Raw genomic sequence first — 24,470 nt, forward strand, 5'->3', positions numbered from 1 at the left:
GGAGGGGAGGACGAGACGTAAATAAAGTTGGCTCTCTATTCCCCCCTGATTATGATGCCGCTGTGGGTGTTTTGTGGTGGGGGGAAGGGGGAGTGTAATTGTAGAACGCTTTCAGACAAGTGGACCCGACTGGCTCTTTTGTCTCTTAGGTTGCTAGTTAGCAACACAGTGGGACTACGTGAGGCTGCGCATAGCATGATTGGCTTCTCTTAAATGGCACCCTATTCTCTACATAGTGTGAGAAATTAGTCTATTTTGAGAGTACACTTGACTATGGCCCTGCAGTTAGAAAATTACCCCTCTTTCCCCTTCCCAGAAAAATACCCCTCTTTCCCCTTCCCGAGAGGTATAGGACCCCCCCCCCCGCCCCCACCCCGAGAGATCGACTTGAGGGCAAACATGAACTCCAAGACTCAGCACTGCAGGCTTAAATACACATCTGAGACTGGTAGAGGGGCTCTGAGCTATAGCGGTGCAGTCACCTGAGGCATCCATACGTTCCAACCTTCATTTCCCCCCAGGTGCTGGGTACCACGGACAGGAGGATGCAACTCATTTGTGACCTCTTACAGTAGCATATCCCTGCAGGCTATTTCTGACAACTGGGATCGGGGAGATAGTTTCTCACTGGCAGAGTGACCCCAAGTATTAAACCCCTTTTTTAGACAGGTGGGGGGTGAGGAGCGGCTGCTCTGCGTACGTTCTGCCAGGCTAGCGTAGGCCTGAGGAGATGTAGGTCAGAGCAGGGCCAGGAATAACCAGGCCTGGACGGGTCCCTATAGATGGGATGTCCTTTTAGGGATCCCCACAATAACCCCAGGACATCTGCTGCTATTCTGGGGTGTTGTCGGCAACCAAACTTTTCCAAACGCTGCTTAATCAGTCAGTTACTTGAAAAGAAGAAAAAAAATGGTATCAGAATTTGATATTTTTGTACTTTTTTTAAGCTTTTAAAATAGGTTGGCTGTTTTTCCCAGAAAGGCTGTGAAGGTTTTGGTTCAGTACTGCAATGAAACTAAAGCTTTAGTATTGTCATTACCATGTYCCCAAGGGCCATTGTATCTTTTGCTAAGACAACTTCACTGCCCATAATTTCCTCTGAGAATTGTTCAGTTATTTTAGGTGGTTTTCTAGAATTGGTTGGAATTGAGGTTAACACGATTTAAAAGGTTGTGTTTTTACTCAGTGGTTAGGTTTGTGTTGGGTGGAGGGCCCGACTGTAGATGCCACACCTCAACTATCACAACCCTCCCCAGACACAAAACCTTTATTCTCCATTCTGTGGCGTTTTGTAAAGTCTTTTAGAATCATGCCTGTAAAATGAGAATATTTTCTGTAGAATTCTGCCCATAGAATTTTCTGTAGAATTCTGTCAGCAAGTTTCTATAGAATGAATCAGCATTCTTTAGTTTTAGAGGACATCTCATAAGTAGTCACATAACAATGATGAATTACATACAATTTTCAAAACACACTCCAGTTACATGGCATTGAAACACAGGCAAATACATCATCATCATCTTATCATTGTCTCTGTGTGTGTGTGTGTGTGTGTGTGTGTGTGTGTTATTGAAATGGCATTTAAAAAAATATATATATTTATTTTCATCCAGGACGCAATCCTGTAATTGTGATTTGCGCCCTTATCCTAAAAATACCTTCCCTTCTGTCCCCCCTGTGCTCAGATTGAAGTTGTGACTGGGATTGTGTCATGCCCCATGCCTGTCAGGCAGGTCAGAGAGGTGAGCTCCCCACGGAGATCCCCAGTAAGTTCACCCTTCACATGGACCTGAAAGCCGCCTGGTCTAGGAGCCTCCACGGCCTCCTTGGCTTCCGTAGAACCCGAATGACCTGAAACAAAGGATACTCCGTAGGAGTATAGTGGTTGTGACGTTAACCAATCAAAAAGCTTGCTGGGGAATTTATAATAATAATAATTGGGGAGACGGTTGCACGCACCCTGATTTTTTTAAGCCTACTCCTGGGTTGAACAGAACTATGGAGACCCAGCATGAAAATGGTTTAGTCCAACCGTAGACGTAATGTGGGTCTGTGCAACCAGYAGTTTGTGGATGCCCAGAAGGAGTATGATGGTGGAACGGCTTGCTGGTGGGGTGAACATAGCCATTGGAAAGCTTGATGAGTGGTATTGATTTAACTTCCAATCGCACACAAGGAATCAGTGTTTCATCAGAAATTGGGTATCAGGTTTGCGGTGGCCACAGGAAATTAGCATTATAGTAGGTATTCAGTGCTCAGTGGACGTTAACTTCCCATTTTAGGCTATTGGTTTTCCGTTAGTTGCTCATTCATACTTGGTAATGTTAACAGCTATTCCGGTTCCTGTTCAAAAACAGAAAAGTGTACAGTATTTCTATTTGAATGTGATTTACAAAGGTTTGTATAGCAAGTGAGTTATCTATTCCAGTGCTTTGTTAGGGGGGGTCTTTGCTCACCAAGTGACTTTTTTTTTGTTGTTGTGTGGATTACTTTCATTTTTTGCGACATGAAGAAGAAAAATGGAGAGAGAGAGAAAAAACAACTACGTTTTGAAATGCGTGTAGTACAAGTGTGAAAAAACGACTAGGCCTTGTCTTGCCAAACTAACCTTTTAACTGGATGCTTTGCATGGGGCTTCCTATGCAAAGTGCCCTGATTAAAAGTTATTTAACTTAGTGAGTGAGCTCAAACATCCAAGTGAACTAAACTTGCATTTTAATTTGACTAAGTCTCAAATGGACACGCTGCATGACTAATTGAGCAGAGGTGATTAAACACAGGATCTGCAACTGTCTCTAGGCAGCTCTCTGGCCATGTTAAGACTTTTGGCAGTTGATGCTGTTTTTCTAATCTGATCATGGAATTTCTGATCTTGGAATTCMGAACACATCGTGTGTCTCTACACTTAGGTTTAAATGTGTCTGACATAGCCACATAGTGGATTCCCTTTTTCCCTGCACTGTTTTCAAATGCCAGTATGCATACTGCAAATGGTGGAATAGGCTAAATATGGTGACACAACTTGATGCCAGTAGCTAGCCTCTGTAGCAACGTTAAAGGGATTGCAAACAGGTTACCRTAACTGTAGCCAAACCCCCCAAAAATTATTCTAAATATTAGCTTGCTGGCTAGCAAAACATGTTCCTCACACGCTAGGAACGTATTTCTTCAACATTTATAATGAAAATGAGCATGTCGCATGAATGAAATCTAAAAATGTATTAAATAAAACAAATTGGACTGAGACTGGACCGTTCAGGATAATCCACCGCACTCTTATGAATGTCTAACCCTGGGGTAATTTCATTTTTCAGCTGGACAATTAAACCATTTTTATACCAAAGACACGCCAGAATAGCTTCCAATAGGCGTTGAGGTTTCCTGAGTGGTCCAGTCTCAATCTTGACTKAAATTTGCTTRAAWMYSMGASAMRRKKTKWRWRTGTKYTSWSMYSYSMSASWCTSTKTTTTTTWTTTTTWTATAACTTAAAGTTCAAATAAGCTAAACCATAGTCTGTCACATCACATAGCGATCGACGACGGCTGACCGAACATCATCGCTCRACTGATGACCGCAGTCAGCCTGCAGGCGTCCGGCCCACCACAAGCGTGTGATGRGCCAAGTYATCATCCCAGGCCAAACCCTGACCTAACCCGGCGCYGCCCTTTGGGACTCCCAGTCACAGCCAGTTATGACACAGTCTGGGATCGAACCCGGGTCTGTAGTGACACCTCAAGCCTTAGACACTGCGCCACTTTGGAGGCCCTATAGTAATACATTTTATTGTAATACCGCCCAACCCTACTCACTAATCTTAACCCCCGGGACAGGTTGTGTCCCAGAACAAGGAGGAATAGAAAGGTATGTCTTTGTCAAATTGTTACCCTGTTAGAGCTGGCCCGGTCAACTGTAAAGTTTGGTGGAGAAGGAATAATGGTCTGGGGCTGTTTTTCATGGTTCCCGGTCAACTGTAAACGTCTAGGAGCAACAACGGCTCAGCCGCGAAGTGGTAGGCAGAGTCCAGGAGAACACTACCTAACCCCAATGCACAGTGCCAACTGTAAAGTTTGGTGGAGAAGGAATAATGGTCTGGGGCTGTTTTTCGTGGTTCGGGCTAGGGCCCCTTAGTTCCAGTGAAGGGAAATCGTAAATGACTAAAACCATATTTTAATGTATGTAGAAAATATATTGGAGCAATATTTTTTTTCTTCTGAGATCATCTTTGCGAACTAACAATCATCAAAATAAAAAAACGAGACAGTCAGAATCTAAAATGTCATGTCATTCGGCACCGTATTGATTGTGTTTATAAGCTTGAGTCGCTCAGATGGCATAAGAACACGGCGTAAGGCAAAATGTGTAGAATTTCAGGATATTAGCTTTATAGCAGCGGACGGCCTTTAGCACTGCGCCATTGCCCACACCTACACACAAACGCCGCTACTCCTGGAGGAAACGCTAACGTCAAAATGTAATATTTGTTGACAAATATTCTGTGTTCGTGTTTTTCACTAAATCATTGGAATGAACGGTTTCGTGTGGTTTCTCCTCAGTGTACTGTAGGTGACCGGTGACCTTTAACCTTAATGTTAGTCTCAAATGGCTCCTTATTGCCTATTCAYTGCGTTACTTTTGACCAGGGACCAAATTGAGAATAAGGTGCCATTTGGAATACACACTAAGTGATGCTCCTAAACCTGGTTGTTGGGAAGAAAATAAAAAAAACCCTGCTGGAAACATTGTACCTTGTGTTAACCTACTCCCCAGGCCCCCAAGAAGCTCGTGGTTAAGAAAGAGTGGAAAGAGAAACGTGACACCAACGAAGAGAGCAAGGAGAACCAGAAGGCCAAGTCGGACGACTCTGGAGAGGAGAAGAACGGAGACGAGGACTCTCAGAAGAATGGACAGAAGAAAAAAGGTGGGTGTTTTTTTTTTTTTTTTACTAAGGGTTGACCTCTTACTCTTTTTAACTAAACTACAGAGTGTATGGAAAGTGCATTTTCACATATGTAGACACCGGAGATGGTGAATATGAGGTTAAAAAGTGGTGTAATTTCCTTTAAAAAAAAAATAGTTTTTACAGAGCTCAGGGAAACAGAACCCTGTGCGGTAGGACATCCGACCTAAGGGCTTTTACACAGAACAAATGTTTGTCTGAACACACAAACTATAACAAATAGCCAGTCATTGTGTTAACATCAATGACGTCGTGACTTGATTAACAGTATTCGGGAAAAGCTGTCTTTTGTTTTTAATTTACACTCATGCTGTAGGCCTAAACAATGTAGGAATATCCATTCCCACTTGAGGAAAATTAATCATGTTTACTAAATGTTTTGCATGGTGCAGGCCCCAGTCTGGCTTTGTAGTGACTACTACTCCGAGTCTAACCCTCACGGAGTAGGAGGCGATGCAGGCAGGGAGATGTTTTGGCAGTAATAAAGGGTTGAAATTCCACCGGTCTGCCAGCCAGCGAGTGTTTTCTGACCTTCGGAATGAGGTTTTTCCTTACTGACTAGAGCGAGAGAGGGAGAGCGAGAGACTTGCCTCTTTCTGGCTCTGCAATGCTCTTATTCCCCCTTCCCTTTCACCCCGGGCACCCTGTCTTTAAAAGAGTCCCCTCGGGCAAACGGTTCAGGTCTATCACAACCAAACCCTCCTGTCACCCGAACAGTGTTGCCTTCCCCCCCCCCCCCCCTGTGGCCCTCACCAACTGCCCACCTGGTCCACGTTTGCCTTCCTACTTGGACTATGCACCCTGCACTTTCATCCTGCAACTGCACTCCGCACTGCCTTAGATCTCTGCCACTGACAGACTCTCGTGTGTGTGTGTGTGTGTGCCTCTTTCTGGCTCTGCAATGCTCTTTTTCTCTCTCTCGATCTTCCTCCCTTTATCCATCCCTCCCTTTATATAAATGCAACATGTAAAGTCTTGGTTTTTAATGAGCTGAAATAAAATTACCGAGAATTTTTCCAAATGCACTAAAAAAWATATTTCTCTCAAATTGTGCACAAATTTGTTTACATCCCTGTTAGTGAACAGTTCTTTCTTGCCAAGATAATCCATCCACCAGACAGTTGTGGCATGCCAAGAAGCGGATTAAACGGCATGATCATTACACAGGTGCACCTTGTGCTGGGGCCAATAAGGCTACTCTAAAATGTGCAGTTTTGTCACACAACACAATGCCACAGATGTCTCAAGTTTTGAGGGAGTGTGGAATTGGTATGCTGACTGCAGGAATGTCCACCAGAGCTGTTGCCAGAGAATTAAATGTTCATTTTCTCTTCCATAAGACTCCTCTAATGTCGTTTTAGAGAATTTGGCAGTACGTCCAACCGGCCTCACAACCACAGACCACGTGTATCCACGCCAGCCCAGGACCTGCAACCATCCTGCTTCTTAACATGCGGGAGATATATGGTTGTTCCTGTGACTGTAGTCATTTGGCTGACCAAAAATGTCATCCAAAATTCCAAAATGAGYATCACAGCCCTAATCTCTACACATAGTTGTAATTTATAGTGCAGTCTGTACTGTTTATAGCTTCAGTGTTCATAGTGCGGTCTCTAGTGTTTACCTTCAGTGTTCATAGTGCAGTCTGTAGTGTTTATAGCTTCAGTGTTGATAGTGTACATACTATATGAGGATATATTGTATTTTTTTGTGTATTGTCTCTAACTCTGCAGCACCGTTTCACTGAGTGAAATTCGTGTTCATGCAAATGTATTTGGAGAAATAAATATGATTCGTTATTCTCTCACCGACGCCTTCAGCAGACAGGGCCACGTCACTCTTACTCTCCCAGAGTGCACTGTCAAGAGTGACGTGGCCCTGTGCCTATCTGCTGACGGTGTAGGTGAGAATCACTTCKGTTCAACGGTGCTCGCTCTAGTCTCCTGCCCTCGAGCACACTCCACTAACAGAGCACTGACACCGCCAACTGGCCAGAAAGGGTACTACACCTCTGGCTGAATAAAAACATGGGCRTCACTGTTCCAGCAATTACAAAACGGATTTGTGCAGAAGACGGAGTAAAACGTGAGGTATTTATTTTAGATGTCAGTGTTTTTATCAGATTTCTCAATAGGGTTTACAGTTCCAGCTGTGAAATCTTATAGGACCTAATAGGCCTACCAGGAGAAGTTACARMGCGCTTGTTGAGTGCTGCTCTGTCRTTYCCCCTGCAACATCAACTAGTTTCCTACTATCCCGGGCCGCCTGCATCTCACACTTGGTCGGACACTAATCAAAACTATTGGTGTTGTGTAAATGTGACAGACAGGTGCCGTTCTAACGTGTGTGTGTGTGTGTGTGTGTGTGTGTGTGTGTGTAGGGAACAAGCACAAGTGGGTGCCGCTGATGATGGAGGTGAAGTCAGAGGGGCCCAGAGAGCGCTCTGCATCCAGGAACAACACCCGTCAGAACGAGGTTCCCAGGATGCCCCCCAACAACAGGAACGACCTCCGAGGTGACTGACATCACCCAGCGACAGCCTGACCCCTTATGTCTGCCTGGTTGGGTACCATATGGCACCCTATTCCCTATATAGTGCACTACTATAGCACCCTATTCCCTATATAGTGCACTACTATAGCACCCTATTCCCTATATAGCGCGCTACTATAGCACCCTATTCCCTGTATAGTGCGCTACTATAGCACCCTATTCCCTATATAGTGCGCTACTATAGCACCCTATTCACTACTTTTGACCAGGTTCAGTATTCCCTTCAGAAAATATTCACACCCCTTTACTTTTTCTACACTGTGTTGTTACAGCCTGAATTTAATATAGATTAAATTTATATATTTTTTTGGGGGGGGGCATTGATCTAAACACAATACCCCAAGTGGAATTGTGTTTTTAGACATTAATTTTACAAATGAACTACAAATGAAAAGCTGACATGTTGTTAGTCCATAAGTGTTTAACCCTTTTGTTACGGCGAGCCTAAATCAGTTCAGGAGTACAAAATGTGCTTAACAAGTCACACAATAAGTTACATAGACTCATTCTGTGTGCAATATGTGGTTAATGTGATATTTTTGATTGACTACCTCATCTCTGTTACCCCACTCATACAATTATCTGTAAGGTCTCTCAGTCGAGCAGTGAATTTCAAAGGAAACCGTTCAGGGATTTCACTGAGGCCAATGGTGACTTTAAAATGGCTGTGATAGGAGAGAACTTGACCTTGTTGTGGTCCAGTCCCAGTTAAATAAAGGTTAAATAAATGTAAAAAAAATATACACACACACACACACACGCACACGCACACACACACACACAGACAGACTCACAGCTGTAATCGTTGCCAAAGGTGATTCTAACATGTATTGACTCAGGGGGTTGAATACTTATCTAATCCAAATTGTTTTTATGTAGTTGTATTTAATTCTTTTTTTATGTTGACCTTAGTGTTTTGTTTAGATTGCTGTAAAAAAACACACACTTAACTCTATTTTGTTMTCACTTTGTAACACAACAAAATGTGAAGTCAAGGGGTGTGAATACTTCTTGAAGGCACTGTAGTGCATTGAATCTGACTGGGCCAATAGGGGATGGATAGGTGCAGTGATGATTTTAGCATATAAATCTTGATGGGGCAAAAGAAAATACAACATTTGGGGTGAATGCCAGCAAAGCCACTACACAACACTAAACAATACATTAATTGCAYTATAACGGTGACAAACGGTGCCCACAAAYTGTTAGGGCCTACATAAARCTGTCCCAACAGCAGAGCTTTCTTTTCAGCAMCATGGAGTGAAYCCTTACCWCTRCTRCWCCTGGYTATCAGYGGAGCCTTGTCTGGMAGCGAAACAGTTMATWCAGCCTCATTTACTGCCTTTAAAAAAAATAAAACAAGTTGATATGGCGGACTTGTTTAAACAAATGTAGTTTCTGCTGACAATCTACACCTGCATTGCTTGCTGTTTGGGGTTTTAGGCTGGGTTTCTGTACAGCACTTTGAGATATTAGCTGATGTACGAAGGGCTATATAAAAAAATAAAATAAAAATAATGTACAAACTATGGAATAATGGGACGATGAGCGGATAAGAGACAATCTGTAATTTCGATTAAGACGTTAATGAGCAAGCTAGGATGGACGTAACATTCGTCAATATACCTATTTGTATAGCACTTTTTAAATGTACAGAGACAGAATTCATAACATGGGCCATTCTTAGTGTTCTCCCTGTACGAGTCAGAACCGTAGGATAACTGAAGGGGGCATATAAACACACAATGAAAGTGATTACAATATTCGATGATTACATTTCTCTAAAACAGGTTATCGGCTATATGTGCACCACCAAGCCAGAACAATAGCCAAAATTAATAGGTGAAAGTCCACATTAAGTACACAATAATGAGAAAATATTTTTTTAAAGGGTGTACCCTTTAATTAATCTGGTACCTAGCAAGGGATTTGTAAATTCATATAAATTCATATGAATATATTTATTTTAACTTTCTTCTTTATGTATGAAGTGAGACATCCGTTTAAACAATAATTTAACATTTGAATGGTCTAAATGCTATATGTAATATATAATAATTTGACTCTGCGGGAACAAGGCTTAGTTTATCTTTATAAAGTGGTCAACATTTTACATTTTAATTTAGTTTATTTTTGTGTGTTTTGTTAACTTAAAATGACACAACGATTAGGTTCCAGTTCAACGTTTTACTAAACCGTATGTCCACAGTACATGGTTGCCATAGCACTCAGGTCAGGTCCATCTCCAGTGACACTCCCACGCAGGCATACTAACAACAGACTGATGGCACCGTAATAACAGAAATATATAGGGATACTTTAAAATAAACTTAACAGTTTTACATATATTTTTTTTCTCAGACTGGCACAGCGGGAAGTACGAGCGTGAATGTCGTGAGGACCATGATGAGGTGTCCAGCGTGAAGAGTGAGGGTGCTCCCTTCCGTGCCGGGTTCCGGGGGCGTGGTCGTGGCAGAGGCAGGGGCCGGGGACGAGGCAGAGGAGGTAGCAGAGGTAAGCTCTCTGTGTAAATGAACAGATATGGTATCGTATCTAGTTGGATGAGAGCCACGCTCTTAAGTGATTGAAGAACAGCAATGTCCTAATAGCATTTTATTGAGAGTAGTGTGTAGAAAGTAACACASTACACTAGCAAAGATTTAAAACTCCATTTCAGGTCTGTTTTTAGTACTGAAGTCTTAAAATACATAATTATTTTCATTTGTGTGGTTCCAAGGCTCTCTCTCTCTCGCGCTCTCTCTCTCTCTCTTGTGTGGCTGTGCTCATGGCTTTGCCTTTGTCCGATGTAACCCTGATCTGGCCCCACTAAGGATACAGTAAAAACTATTTCATAACAACCGGAGTGTGGTAGTACTAGGCGACCCTGTGATCCCTCAGTTGCCACGGGTGGAGGCAGGGAGCCTGGGCCTGCTGGTTCTAGCACCAGTCTCTCCCCTCTGGCTTCGCCACAGGAAACACTGCCCCCCCCCCCCTTTCGTTTGAGGGAAAGTGGGAGGAACAAGGGAAGTAGAGCAAAGTTAACACACTCCTTCCACCTGACCCACCCACTGTCATTATGAAACCTGCCGTTCTTCTCCTTCTTACTAGGCCGAGATCCCCCTGTTTGGAGTTTTATCCCCCCCCCCCCTCCCACAGGAACAACACCGTTCAGCAACTAAGAATGTTTTCCTGACAGGAAGCCAATATTTAAATTCTCTCTCTCTTTGCTGATCTTTAGATGAATATTTACTCTTAGCTCTGTCAGCTTGCTCTGATTTTTAGAGTGTATTCGCACGCCTTCCTAGGCTCAACAGCTGTGCTGCAAATTGTCTCTGCTGTAGCTTTGTTTATTTTAGTAGGTATGTGACAGCCGCCCAGTAATGGTTGACTACTGCCTTGTCTCCTGCCAGGTCACTATGACTACCATTACGGCTACAAGGCCTACGACGGGAAGGACGGCGCCTACACGCGCGAGAGTTTGGCGCTCCAGTGACCTACTACTATGACAACATGAGCAGCAACGAACCTGTACTCCGTAGACCAGGACTGCTCAAGGACTACATCAAGAGGCAGATGTGAGTACTGCCGTTTGGTTACTATGCTTTAGAACTACTGCCGTTGGTTACTACGGTTACTACGCTTTAGAACTACTGCGCGTTGGTTACTGCGCTTTAGAACTACTGCGCCGTTGGTTACTACGGTTACTACGCTTTAGAACTACTGCCGTTGGTTACAACGCTTTAGAACTACTGCCCGTGGGTTACTACGCTTTAGAAACTGCCGTTGGTTACTACGGTTACTACGCTTTAGAACTACTGCCGTTGGTTACTACGTTACTACGCTTTAGAACTACTGCCGTTGGTTACGGCGCTTTAGAACTATTGTCGTTGGTTACTACAGTTATACGCCTTTAGAACTACTGCCGTTGGTTACAACGCTTTAGAACTACTGCCGTTGGTTACTTACGGTTACTACGCTTTAGAACTACTGCGTTGGTTACAACGCTTTAGAACTATCTGTGCTTGGTTTACGTAACGTACTCGTGACTACGGTTACTACGCTTTAGAACTACCTGCCGTTGGTTACTACGGTTACTACGCTTTAGAACTACTGCGTTGTTACTACGGTTACTACGCTTTAGAACTACTGCCGTTGGTTACGGCGCTTTAGAACTATTGTCGTTGGTTACTACAGTTACTACGCTTTAGAACTACTGCCGTTGGTTACTACGGTTACTACGCTTTAGAACTACTGCCGTTGGTTACTGCGCTTTAGAACTACTGTCGTTGGTTACTACGGTTACTATGCTTTAGAATTACTGCCGTTGGTTACTGCGCTTTAGAACTACTGCCGTTGGTTTAGGCGCTTTAGACTATTGTCGTTGGTTACTACAGTTACTACGCTTTAGAACTACTGCCGTTGGTTACTACGGTTACTATGCTTTAGAATTACTGCCGTTGGTTACAACGCTTTAGAACTACTGCCGTTGGTTACTACGGTTACTATGCTTTAGAATTACTGCGTTGGTTACAACGCTGTTAAGAATACTGCCGTTGGTTACTCACGGTTACTATGCTTTAGAATACTGCCGTTGGTTACGGCGCTTTAGAACCTATGACCGTTGTTACGGCGCTTTAGAACTACCTGCGTTGGTTACGGCGCTTTAGAACTACTGCGTTGGTTACGGCGCTTTAGAACTACTGCCGTTGGTTACGGCGCTTTAGAACTACTGCGTTGGTTACGGCGCTTTAGAACTACTGCCGTTGGTTACGGCGCTTTAGAACTACTGCCGTTGTTACGGCGCTTTAGAACTACTGCCGTTGGTTACGGCGCTTTAGAACTACTGCCGTTGGTTACGGCGCTTTAGAACTACTGCCGTTGGTTACGGCGCTTTAGAAACTACTGCCGTTGGTTACGGCGCTTTAGAACTACTGCCGTTGGTTACGGCGCTTTAGAACTACTGCCGTTGGTTACGGCGCTTTAGAACTACTGCCGTTGGTTACGGCGCTTTACACTACTGCCGTTGGTTTACGGCGCTTTAGAACTACTGCCGTTGGTTACGGCGCTTTAGAACCTACTGCCGTTGTTACGGCGCTTTAGAACCACTGCCGTTGGTTACGGCGCTTTAGACACCACTGCCGTTGGTTACGGCGCTTTAGAACACTGCCGTTGGTTACGGCGCTTTAGAACTACTGCGTTGCGTTACGGCGCTTTAGATCTACTCTGCCGTTGGTCATTGTTATTTTCAGGGTTGAAATAATGTAAATAACCTATGCTGTTTTAGCAGACACTTTCAACCAAAAGGATTGGCATTCATGCGTGTATACTTTGTCATATGGGTGGCCCAAGAATATAACATGGAATCTGAATTTAGGTGTACATAGGCGGCCTATAATTTCCATGATCAAATTCCATCTTCAATACAACGGATTGTAGTTGAAATTCCAGTTATTTTCASTCCAAAACGAAGCTGAGAACATAGCCAAATATTTAGTCTCAACACTTTCCCCATTGTATCATTGTACTCCCTGACGAGGGCTTTGCCAACAACAAAAACATTCTTCAGATTTTGTTCTATTGAGCATGTCTTCATAATAAAGGCATTGTGATTCTAGGAAGACTGATTTTGTTGACTTCCTGCATTTTCTCCGTAGTGAGTATTACTTCAGCCTTGACAACCTGGAGCGGGACTTCTTCCTGCGTAGGAAGATGGATCAGGAAGGCTTCCTGTCTCTTGGCCTGGTCGCTAGCTTCCACAGGGTGCAGGCCCTCACCACCGACGTCAACCTCATCATAGAGGTACGTACGTTCCCCTTCTTAGCTGTTTCTAGCAAGATGGCGGATGGCTCTAGAAATAGATACGTCTCTCTACCTTCAGAACTCATCAGTTTTTAGAATTTGTAGATAATTCAAGGCTTTTTCATCGAGTTTTGACTTCTCAACAAAAAAACACTCTGCAGTAGTTTCTTTCCCTCTTAAGTTTTTAGAAGTGTTTGAATGTAATGCAGRAATGTGGTTCCAACTTGCCAGGCACTGAGAATAATCTAGATCAGGGATGTCGAACATTCAGACAGGGTGCCTGATTCGGTCAGCAAAGGGGTCCAATCCTGCCCTCGTGTGGTTTTTGTAAAAAAATAAAAACACACAAAACACACATGCGTATACGATAGATGGGTAGATACTATTTCATTGTGTTTCCTACCCTGAACACTCTTAAATCTACCCTTAGTCTTTAAAGGGTAGCAAAGAGGTGGAGATTATTGAAATGAAGATCCGCCGAAAGGTGGAACCCGAGAAGTGGCCTCTACCGGGTCTTTCCATGGGACCGGACCACAACCAAGTCGATCTGACCCAGCTCATCCACTGCCCAGAGTTCGTGCCCCGGCAGACGCCCGCTGAGCAGACAGGTAATAGCAGCTACACCCCTCCAACTGTAGAACAGATACCCACTCGTTCTGTCTGTGACTATCCCGTTTAGCTACTCAAAATATTATATATATTATATATATTATATATATTGATCCATCCAGTCAGCCACATGCACTTTAACAGAGTGTGTATTTAGAATCCTATCGAACAGACCTGTGTATGTATGTACCTGTCTGTCTGTCCATGTATTCACTGTGAAAACAGACGGTTGTACACTTGGCCATACAGAGTTGCTATATAAGCAGATGGCTATACTCAGCTGTCTAGCCAGCCACAGTCACCGTATACTTGCTAGTGTCTCACTATCCACTTATAGCATTACAACACCCCGGTAAAGGCTAAACGCCTCCCATGTTGGCTCAGTTTTGGGCCCAGCCTAGACACCTGAGTTTGTTTTATTATATATTATTTTTTAAGGGTGGGGGTATACAGTGTGATACTGTGAGGTGGACTCATTCTGATTCAGTCAAGGGCTCTCTTGCTGTGTCAAGTAGACCCTGATTAGGCACAGCTGATTTAGTCCATTGGGTTGCTTATCTGGTGAGCTCACTCACCTGTCTGTCCACCTTGTACATCTGTAGGCTTGTCTGTCTGTCTGTCCACCTTGCACATCTGTAGGCTTGTCTAATGATCACCTGTCTGTCCACCTTGTACWTCCTGTAGGCTTGTCTACACTAGGGATCACCTGTCTGTCCACATGGTACATCCTGTAGGCTTGTGTAGGGATCACCTGTCTGTCCACATGGTAAATCCTGTAGGCTTGTCTAGACTAGGTATCACCTCTAGTCAATCTAATCGACATAATCTGCTCCAGGGTCTCCCCGGTCCTCCACGCCCGCCAGGGGCTCGACCAGGACCTCCAAGCAGCCCAAGGTGGAGCAGGACGTGTCCAACCTGAAGAGCATGTCCAAGGGCCTGTCGGCAAGTCTCCCCGACCTGGACTCTGAGTCCTGGATCGAGGTGAAAAAGAGGCCCAGGCCCTCCCCGGCCCGACCCAAGGTGAGGAGAGGGACGGAAGGGGGATTCTAATCTCACAATACGATATTATCGCCATATTTGGGTGCCGATATGATTATATATTGCAATTCTCACAATTCTATGTGTGTTGCGATTTCAACACTGATTTTATTGCGATTTGTTGTTGCTCACCATATGTCTGCTGCAGAGGGACGAGAGTCATGAGAAAAYTAGTTTTGATCAGTCAATKAAATAGAAGTGCTGAAAAACAGAGTTGTCTCCCTATTTAAAAAACAAGATGGAGGACAAGCTATGAAGGAAAAATACTGGAGTTTTGGTGCAGGTAAAGCYAACTAGCGCAAAAAATAATATTGCGAAATTGTCAAAACGATATGACAGAATGTGTAATATTCCTAATGTAGTCTACATTTATTCCCCCCCCCATTCGCTTATATGGATATCAGGGCAATGTTGCATCGTCATGCTTGCAACAAAACCCAATCCTTGCAACATGATGCTTGCTACAAAACCCATTGGTTATAAAGGCTTCCTTCAAGACACTTACAACCAATTTCATGACCTAATATCAGCATCCCAAATGGCACCCTATTCCCTATTTAGTGCACTACTTTGGACCAGATCCTTAGTCAAAAGTAGTGCACTACATAGGGAATAGGGTGCCATTTGGGGGTATGTCCATACCTCTACATTGCCCTCTCTCCACTTGTCTCCCTCTCCCCCTTTGTCATCCATCCATACCTCCCTCCCTCCTCCCTGGGCGTTAACTGATGGTAGACCCCCTCGTTGCAGCAGAAGGAAGAGGCTGTCTCCCCGGTGCCTCAGCCAGGACCCAGCCCGATCCCCTCGGCCTCCCCAGCCCAGGCCTCAGCCACGGGAGCCAAGGAGGAGCAGGACGAGCCCGAGGAGCTGGACTTCATGTTTGACGAGGAGATGGAGCAGATCGATGGTCGMCGGAACACCTTCACCGACTGGTCCGACGACGACTCGGACTGCGAAATCGCCGACAACGACGTTAACAAAATCCTCATCGTGACTCAGACGCCGCCCTACCTACGTAAGCATCCGGGTGGCGACCGCACAGGCCACCACACGTCACGCTCTAAGCTGACCAACGAGCTGGTGAAGGTGATCAACGACGGCCTGTACTACTACGAAGCGGATCTTTGGGATGACAACTACGAACCCGAGTACGCCACCATCAAGGTCAGTCCCTTTCACTGAGACGTCGACTCCGTAGTCGGGTAGCAAGCACTCTTAACTAGAATAGATACAGTCATGAAAGAAAGGAAAGTCGAGTTAAACCCACAGGGATTAGTATTTGTTTGTTTTCAATTTGTTTTTACGAGTGTTGCCGATGGGAATGTGGTGAATAGCAGAATTTTYCCCCCTAACTAACTATTTAGGGAATAGCCTAGCCAATTCCATATCTCTAGTTAAATTAGGCATGTTACCAAGCTTCCACCAGGCCCAGAAACTATTTCTACAATAATAAACGATAACAAACAAACTGTTATGAACATCGTTTCTGTACCACTGATATATAACTTAAGTGGGCTATTCTGAAAAGTTCCAGGTGTCTATTCTGGCTGCAGTGTGGACGTTTCTGTCCAAGGCCTTATCACACGCGTGGTGTCTGTTTCTGGATGTGGCGGGCCACAGGATGGTCGTATTTTGAATGTGTGTTTGTTGTCCCTGCTCTCATTGTGACAGGGCTCTTTGTGTCGTTCACGTGCCCCCCCAATCCAGTGGTGTGTGGAAAAAGAGTTCCCTTGTTTATAAATAAACCCTAACTAGGCTGCCTCCGCTTAGCTAAGGGCTCTGTAAAGTGGGTTACAGGGGGGGRAAAATGGCTCTTCAAATGTCTTCAGAGGTAACTTCGCTAGACTTCGCGATGGCTGGGGCTGGAAATGTAAGTGTTGTTTCAAAATGGCACCCGTTTCCTCATTTTTGGTGCACTGCTTTTGACCAGAGTCCTATGGGCCCTGGTCAAAGCAGTGCTCTATATGGGAAATATCTTGCCATTTAGGACGCAGTGTAGAATTACAGTTTAGTCGTTGTTGTTTTTGCTATTTTTCTACCAGTTTTGTCTTAGAGGAAAGTTGATGATTCTGTGTTGTGTTTTAGAGATCGTTACCGTTGACCATCCAGGCCAGTTTGAAATGGACTGGGATGAAATGGCAGTTAGATTGAAGGCTGTAATGTAGCCTTGTAGTTTCTTGGTCACCATGCCCTGTTGGCGTGTGTGTCCAACCATCACCAAACCATTAGAAGGTACATTAGGCTACATAGATCATTGCTGATGACAGACCATTAACTATTTCCTCCGGCTTTTATTGTTTTGGCTCTTGAGAAAAACAACAAAATGTTTTGGACATGAAATGAGGCATGGTCAAATGTTTGGCTTTTTGAATGATCATCGCCTGGACACATAACTGCTAGTCCTGGACTAAAAAGCACGTTCAATGGAGAATCTCACATTTTTATTCTAGGACTGGGCTTAAATCTACCTTTCTGGGGAAACAAACCAGCCCACTTAAGTTTGACCACTGTCTCACTGAGGCTCTCTGCCATGTTGTCTCTGCAGCAAGAGGTGGAGAACTTCAAGAAGGTTCACCTGATCAGCCGAGAGGAGTTTGACTGTCTGACCCCAGAGCCCCCTGTCGACCCCAACCAGGAAGTACCCCCGGGACCCCCCAAGCCCCAGCAGAGTGAGTACCACGGACTACACACACACACACACACACACGAGGCAGACACGGACTACACACACACAAACGGGGCAGACACGGATGGGCGCGTGCGCACCGACAAGACGCAGACCTCTCAATAAAACAGGGGTTACACAGCTGTGGCCTATCCAGTGCCAAGCTCAACCACTCAACTGAACCAACAGGAAATGACACCATAGAGCAGAATAATGAGTTGGAAGTGGTTCTATGGCTTTTGCAACACACACTGAAAAGCTTGGAAACTATAGCAATACCTCCACAAGATACCTGTCTTACTCATGTGCATATCCTTTATATAGCTGTGATACTAAAATGACCCATAACTGTATTCCAGATATCACTCATGACTCTCTCGCATCTYTCAGTTCCTGTAGACGCCTTGGCGAACAAACTGTTCGGTGCCCCTGAGCCTTCCACAATAGCACGCTCCCTCCCGACTACTGTGCCTGACTCACCCAACTACCGCAGTGCCCGGACACCCCGCACGCCTCGCACCCCGCACCGGAAGGACCCGCCCATGACGCCCCGCTTCTACCCTGTGGTGAAGGAGAGCCGGCCTGTCGACGCCATGGTAACAAATAAGAGTTTCTGCCATTTAGCTTCAACTCATGTTAGATCTCCTAGGGAACAGCCTGTTAGATCTCCTAGGGAACAGCCTGTTAGATATCCTAGGGAGCAGCCTGTTAGATCTCCCAGGGAACAGGCCTGTTTAGATCTTCCTAGGGAGCAGCCTGTTTAGACCTCCCAGGGAACAGCCTGTTAGACCTCCAGGGAACAGCCTGTTAGACACTCCCAGGGAACCAGCCTGTTAGACCTCCAGGGAACAGCCTGTTAGACTCCCAGGGAACAGCCTGTTAGATCTCCAGGGAACAGCCTGTTTGATCTCCCGGGAACAGCCTGTTAGATCTCCCAGGGAACAGCCTGTTAGATCTCCCAGGAACAGCCTGTTAGACATGCTCAGGAACAGTACCGTGTTTAGATCTCCCAGGGAACAGCCCTGTTTAGACTCAGGTCTCCTGAAGCTACCGAGTGAACATCTGTATGCATATTCTCCCAGGGAGCGCTGTTAGATCTCCCAGGGAGCCGCCTGTGACTAGATCTCCCAGGGAGCCGCCTGTTTAGACCTCCCAAGGGAGCCGCTGTTAGACCTCCCAGGGAACCGCCTGTTAACTCCCAGGGAACCGCTGTTAGACCTCCCAGGGAACCGCCTGTTAGACCTCCCAGGGAAACCGCCTGTAGACTCCAGGAACCCTGTTAGACCTCCCAGGGAACCGCCTGTTAGACCTCCCAGGGAACAGCCTGTTAGACCTCCCAGGGGAGCAGCCTGTTAGATCTCCCCAGGGAACGCCTGTTAATCTCCCGGGAACAGCCTGTTAGATCTCCCAGGGAGTAAGTTGCCATGAAAAGTATTTGCCCCTTTTCAAATTTTTGCAACTTTTGCATATTTTTGATACAGAATGTTATCAGATCTACAACCAAAASCTAATATTAAATAAAGGAAACCTGAGTGAACAAATAACACAACAATTACATATTTCAGAAACAAAGTTATGTAACACACAATTCCCCCGTGTGGAAAAATKAATTGCCCCCTTTCCACTCGATAGATGGTTGTGCCATGTTTAGCTGCAATGACTGCAACCAAATGCTTCCTGTAATATAWTCAGAAAAGGGGGYAAATACTTTTCCRYAGCAATGTACATATAGATGCTATCAGACTTATACTGCGCATCTGTTTATACATATGATTTGTAAAGTGTCTTTCACTTCAAACTGGTGACTAGGGCTGGTTTTGGGTGTGGGTGTCTTGAATTCTGTCGTTCTCTTGGTGTAGTTAACTGTCCTCTCTCTCTCTCGATCCCTCTCCCCCTTCTCTCTCCAGACCCCCAGAAAAAGGAAGACCAGACACAGCTCTAACCCCCCCATGGAGTGCCACGTTGGCTGGGTGATGGACTCACGAGAACACCGGTCCCGCACTGCCTCYGTCAGGTGAGACAAGTCTCCTCTCCTGTGGTGATTTGCGAACGTGTACACTTGTTTATTTTACCTACAAAAGGCTTTATCTTATGTCATAATTAGAACATTTCACCACAATAACAATTGTTGAAGTTATTGAGTGGTTTACACATTGGTAAATCTACTTCTATGTTCATTTCAGGTTTAATTTATTGTTGATGTTTGTGTATTTAATGACTCGTCCCCTTCTCTCCAGCTCCAACGCCAGCCCCTCAGAGGGTACCCCTGCATTGGGGGGAATTGGCTGCACCCCCCAGTCGCTCCCCAAGTTCCAGCATCCCTCCCACGAACTGCTCAAGGAGAACGGCTTCACTCAACATGTTTACCACAAATACCGTCGGCGCTGCCTAAACGGTACTCATAGATACCCATATTTTTTCCCCCCTGAACACACACACACACACACAGAGAGAGATGGTTCATCACTCATTCACACACTTAACCAGTACAGGCGTGGCACCTTTACCATTTCATATACGGCTTCTATTGCTCACTATCTTCCATTCAGAAACGTTTGACTTTCTAGACTGTGACAAAGTCAGGTTGTCACACACATTTCACATTACACWTGTGTATAAATGATGAGAAACACAGCATATAAATATAAATTGCAGTGGCTTACTTTGATACACAGGTCTACATCCCAAATAGCAACATGTTCCCTACATAGTGCACTACTTTTTGAAAATATGGGGAATAAGTTGGCATTTAGAACACAGCCCACAGCACAGCCATAGTGTCTGACCTTTCACCCCTCTACTCCACCAATCACAGAGCGCAAGCGGTTGGGCATCGGCCAATCCCAGGAGATGAACACGCTGTTCCGTTTCTGGTCGTTCTTCCTAAGGGATCACTTCAACAGGAAGATGTATGAGGAGTTCAGACAGCTGGTGGTGGAGGACGGCAAGGAGGGATACAGGTAAATGTTTCCTTTCATTATTTGCTTAATACTCATCCATCTACAGATTATACATAGATATTTAATTGTATGGAGTGGCCGCGGATCCGACTTTTCCTCGACCTTTCTTCCCGACGGCGAAAGGTTTGAGAGGGTCTGCTCATGTGTGCAGTGTACTCTAGGTAGCGACACAGACGGGCAGTTTAAATAGCGATCGATTGTTCTGTTTTCACCATTTCAAACATTGACTAAGCAGGGGGGGCAGTCAGTCAAAAGTAGAAGTGGTCTTTTTCAGCAACTCAGGCTACGATATGGCAGCATAACTATATAAAGATTACAGCGTCACAAATGTACACGTGTGGTTAAAATGCAGGTTGTTTGTGTAGAACCTCACCCTGTTTGTGCTACTGCATTATCCTTAGTTACAACAGACAGAAGGTTGACGCCTACCGGGGGGGGGGGGTTGGTCGACGCCCACCGGGGGAATGTGGGGAAGGTTGGTCGATGCGGGGGGGTAGGTTGACTTTTGGTATGTTCGATCAAATAGCTGCAGTGTTTTTAATTCTGCCGTTCATAAATACGAGGCAGAGACATCGGCTACATCATTATGGTTCAGAAGAGGATAAGTAGAGAGAAGTGGGGGGGAGGGGTTGAGCAGCAACTATGTAGAAAATGTGTGCGTAAAATAACACATGAACGTAATGTGAATCGGATCTTCATGAGGGGGGGGGGGTGTAAATCAAGGTTACCTTGATTGTATAGTGTTTTACTTATGGGCCAGTCACGATATATCTACATTTWAAAATAAATGTTCTCTAAATTAGCTTTGTTGCACAATTTAAAGTAAAAAGGCTTGTAAAAGTATACCTAGGCTAAATATAAACCTTCCATAACAATAACAAGACACACTAACAATTTAATTATTGTATCAAAATAGTTGAACCTGTTTTTTTTTGTTTTTTTGCAATGATCATTGTTCTGGCTTTCAAGTCTGTCTTTGAAAATGCACTTTTTGTTTTATAATTTTTTTATACCAGCACCTTGCCTAATGCACAACCAGTAATATTTTTTATTTAACCTTAATTTTACCTTTATTTAACTAGTTAAGTCAGTTAAGAACAAATTGTTATTGACAATGATGGCCTACCAAAAGGCAAAAGGCCTCCTGCGGGGACGGGGGCCTGGGATTAAAAATATAAATGTATACACTACCGGTCAAAAGTTTTAGAACACCTACTCATTCAAGGGGTTTTCTTTATTTTTACTATTTTCTACATTTTATAATAATAGTGTAGACATCAAAACTATGAAATAACACATGGATTCATGTAGTAACCCAAAAAGTGTTAATCAAATATTTTCATTTGTTTTTCTTCAAAGTAGCCACCCTTTGCACGCTCTTGGCATTCTCTCAACCAGCTTTACCTGGAATGCTTTTCCAACAGTCTTGAAGGAGTTCACAAATATGCTGAGCACTTGTTGGCTGCTTTTCCTTCACTCTGCGGTCTAACTCATCCCAAACCATCTCGATTTGGTTGAGGTCGGGTGATTGTGGTGGCAAAGGTCATCTGATACAGCACTCCATCACTCTCCTTATTGGTCAAATAGCCCTTACACAGCCTGTAGGTGTGTTGGGTCATTGTCCTGTTGAAAAACAAATGCTAAGCCCAAACCAGATGGAAAGGTGTATCGCTGCAGAATGCTGTGGTAGCCATGCTGGTTAAATGTGCCTTGAATTCTAAATAAATCACAGACAGTGTCACCCCCACACCATAACACCTCTTTCTCCATGCTTTACGTTGGGAAACACACATACGGAGATCATTCGTTCACCCACACCGCGTCTCACAAAGACACGGCGGTTGGAACCAAAAATCTCACATTTGGACTCCAGACCAAAGGACAGATTTCCAGCAGTCTAATGTCCATTGTTCGTGTTTCTTGGCCCAAGCAAGTCTCTTCTTATGATTTGGTGTTTTTTAGTAGTGGATTCTTTACAGCAATTCGACCATGAAKGCCTGATTCACGCAGTCTCCTGTGAACAGTTGATGTTGAGATGTCTGTGACTTGAACTCTCAAGCATTTATTTGGCCTGCAATTTCTGAGGCTGGTAACTCTAATGAACTTGTCCTCTGCAGCAGAGGTAACTCTGGGTCTTCCTTTCCTGTGGAGGTCCTCATGAGAGCCAGTTTCATCATAGCGCTTGGTTTTTTTCGACTGCACGCTAAGCCCAAACCAGATGGAAGGTGATCGCTGCAGAATGCTGTGTAGCCATGCTGGTTAAATGTGCCCTTGAATTCTAAATAAATCAACAGACAGTGTCACCCCCACACCATAACACCTCTTCTCCATGCTTTACGTTGGGAAAACACACATACGGAGATCATTCGTTCACCCACACCGCGTATCTCACAAAGCACGGCGGTTGAACCAAAAATCTCACATTTGGACTCCAGACAAAGGACAGATTTCCAGCAGTCTAATGTCCATTGTTCGTGTTTCTTGGCCAAGCAAGTTCTCTTCTTATGATTGGGTTTTTTAGTAGTGGATTCTTTACAGCAATTCGACCATGAATGCCTAGTTCACGCAGTCTCCTGTGAACAGTGATGTTGAGATGTCTGTGACTTGAACTCTCAAGCATTTATTTGGCCTGCAATTTCTGAGGCTGGTAACTCTAATGAACTTGTCCTCTGCAGCAGAGGTAAACTCTGGTCTTCCTTTCCTGTGGAGGTCCTCATGAGAGCCAGTTTCATCATAGCGCTTGGTTTTTTCGACTGCACTTGAAGAAACTTTCAAAGTTCTTGATATTTTCCGTTTTTATACTGACCCTTCAGTCTTAAAGTAATGATGGACTGTCATTTCTCTTTGCTTATTTGAGCTGTTCTTGCCATAATATGGACTTGGTATTTTACCAAATAGGGCTATCTTCTGTTATTACCACCCTACCTTGTCACAACACAACTGTTAGCTCAAAATGCCACTAAGAAGGAAATACATTCCACAAATTAACTTTTAACAAGGCACACCTGTTAATTAAAATGCATTCCAGGTGACTACCTCATGAAGCTGGTTGAGAGAATGCCAAGTGTGTGCAAGCTGTCATCAAGGCAAAGGGTGGCTATATTGAAGAAATCTCAAATATAAAATATATATATTTTTTTTTTTTAACCTTTTTTTTTGGTTACTACATGATTCCGTTATGTGTTATTTTCATAGTTTTGATGTCTTCACTATTATTTACAATGTAGTAAAAATATAGAAAACCCCTTGAATGAGTAGGTGTTCTAAAAACTTTTGACTGTGTGTAATGGATAGTTGTGACAGAACACACCACGACAAGAGACAACACTAACATAGAAAACCTAAGAGCAACAACATAAGCAAGCAAGCAGACACAACATAACAACAAGAACATGGTATAGCAAACAAACAGTAACAACATGGTAGCAACAAACAAACATAACTAACCAACATGGTAGAACACAACCAACAGTAAACAACAACTTGGTATGGCAACACAACAACATACACAACAACATGTGTAGCAACACAACATGACAACATCGGTAGGCAAACAACAATAACAACAGCATGTAGACAACCATAACAACAACATGGTAAATTGACAACATAAACAACAAGATCAGCGAACAATTAGCAACACAACATGGGGAAACAACAACAACATTCGGACTATGCAGCAACACAACATGACAACAACATCGATGACACATGGCAGCACAACACAACATGAGCACAACAACATGGAACACAGCAAAACACAACATGACAACAACATGCAGCAAACACAAACATGACAACAAACAACATGGTACAAAACTTATTTGGCACAGACAACAACAATACATCACACAAAGCAGCCACAACTGTCAGTGTCCATGATTGAGTC

The 24,470-nt window shown here is 44.2% G+C and overlaps 1 protein-coding gene across 1 annotated transcript in view; it reads left to right on the forward strand.

Annotated features, from left to right (window-relative positions):
• LOC112072467 (la-related protein 1-like) overlaps positions 1-24,470 on the forward strand; it is a 56,057-nt gene that overhangs the window by 19,405 nt on the left and 12,182 nt on the right. Inside the window, 15 exon segments of the mRNA XM_024139879.1 lie at positions 1,686-1,766; positions 4,768-4,918; positions 7,338-7,472; positions 9,872-10,024; positions 10,921-10,980; positions 10,983-11,085; positions 13,165-13,309; positions 13,740-13,917; positions 14,754-14,938; positions 15,707-16,120; positions 17,502-17,625; positions 18,012-18,217; positions 19,529-19,635; positions 19,859-20,016; positions 20,437-20,581. Of these exon segments, the coding sequence (XP_023995647.1) occupies positions 1,686-1,766; positions 4,768-4,918; positions 7,338-7,472; positions 9,872-10,024; positions 10,921-10,980; positions 10,983-11,085; positions 13,165-13,309; positions 13,740-13,917; positions 14,754-14,938; positions 15,707-16,120; positions 17,502-17,625; positions 18,012-18,217; positions 19,529-19,635; positions 19,859-20,016; positions 20,437-20,581 (2,345 nt within the window).

Source organism: Salvelinus sp. IW2-2015, unplaced genomic scaffold (genome assembly GCF_002910315.2).
Source record: "Salvelinus sp. IW2-2015 unplaced genomic scaffold, ASM291031v2 Un_scaffold1938, whole genome shotgun sequence".
In the NCBI taxonomy this organism is placed as follows: Eukaryota; Metazoa; Chordata; class Actinopteri; order Salmoniformes; family Salmonidae; genus Salvelinus; species Salvelinus sp. IW2-2015.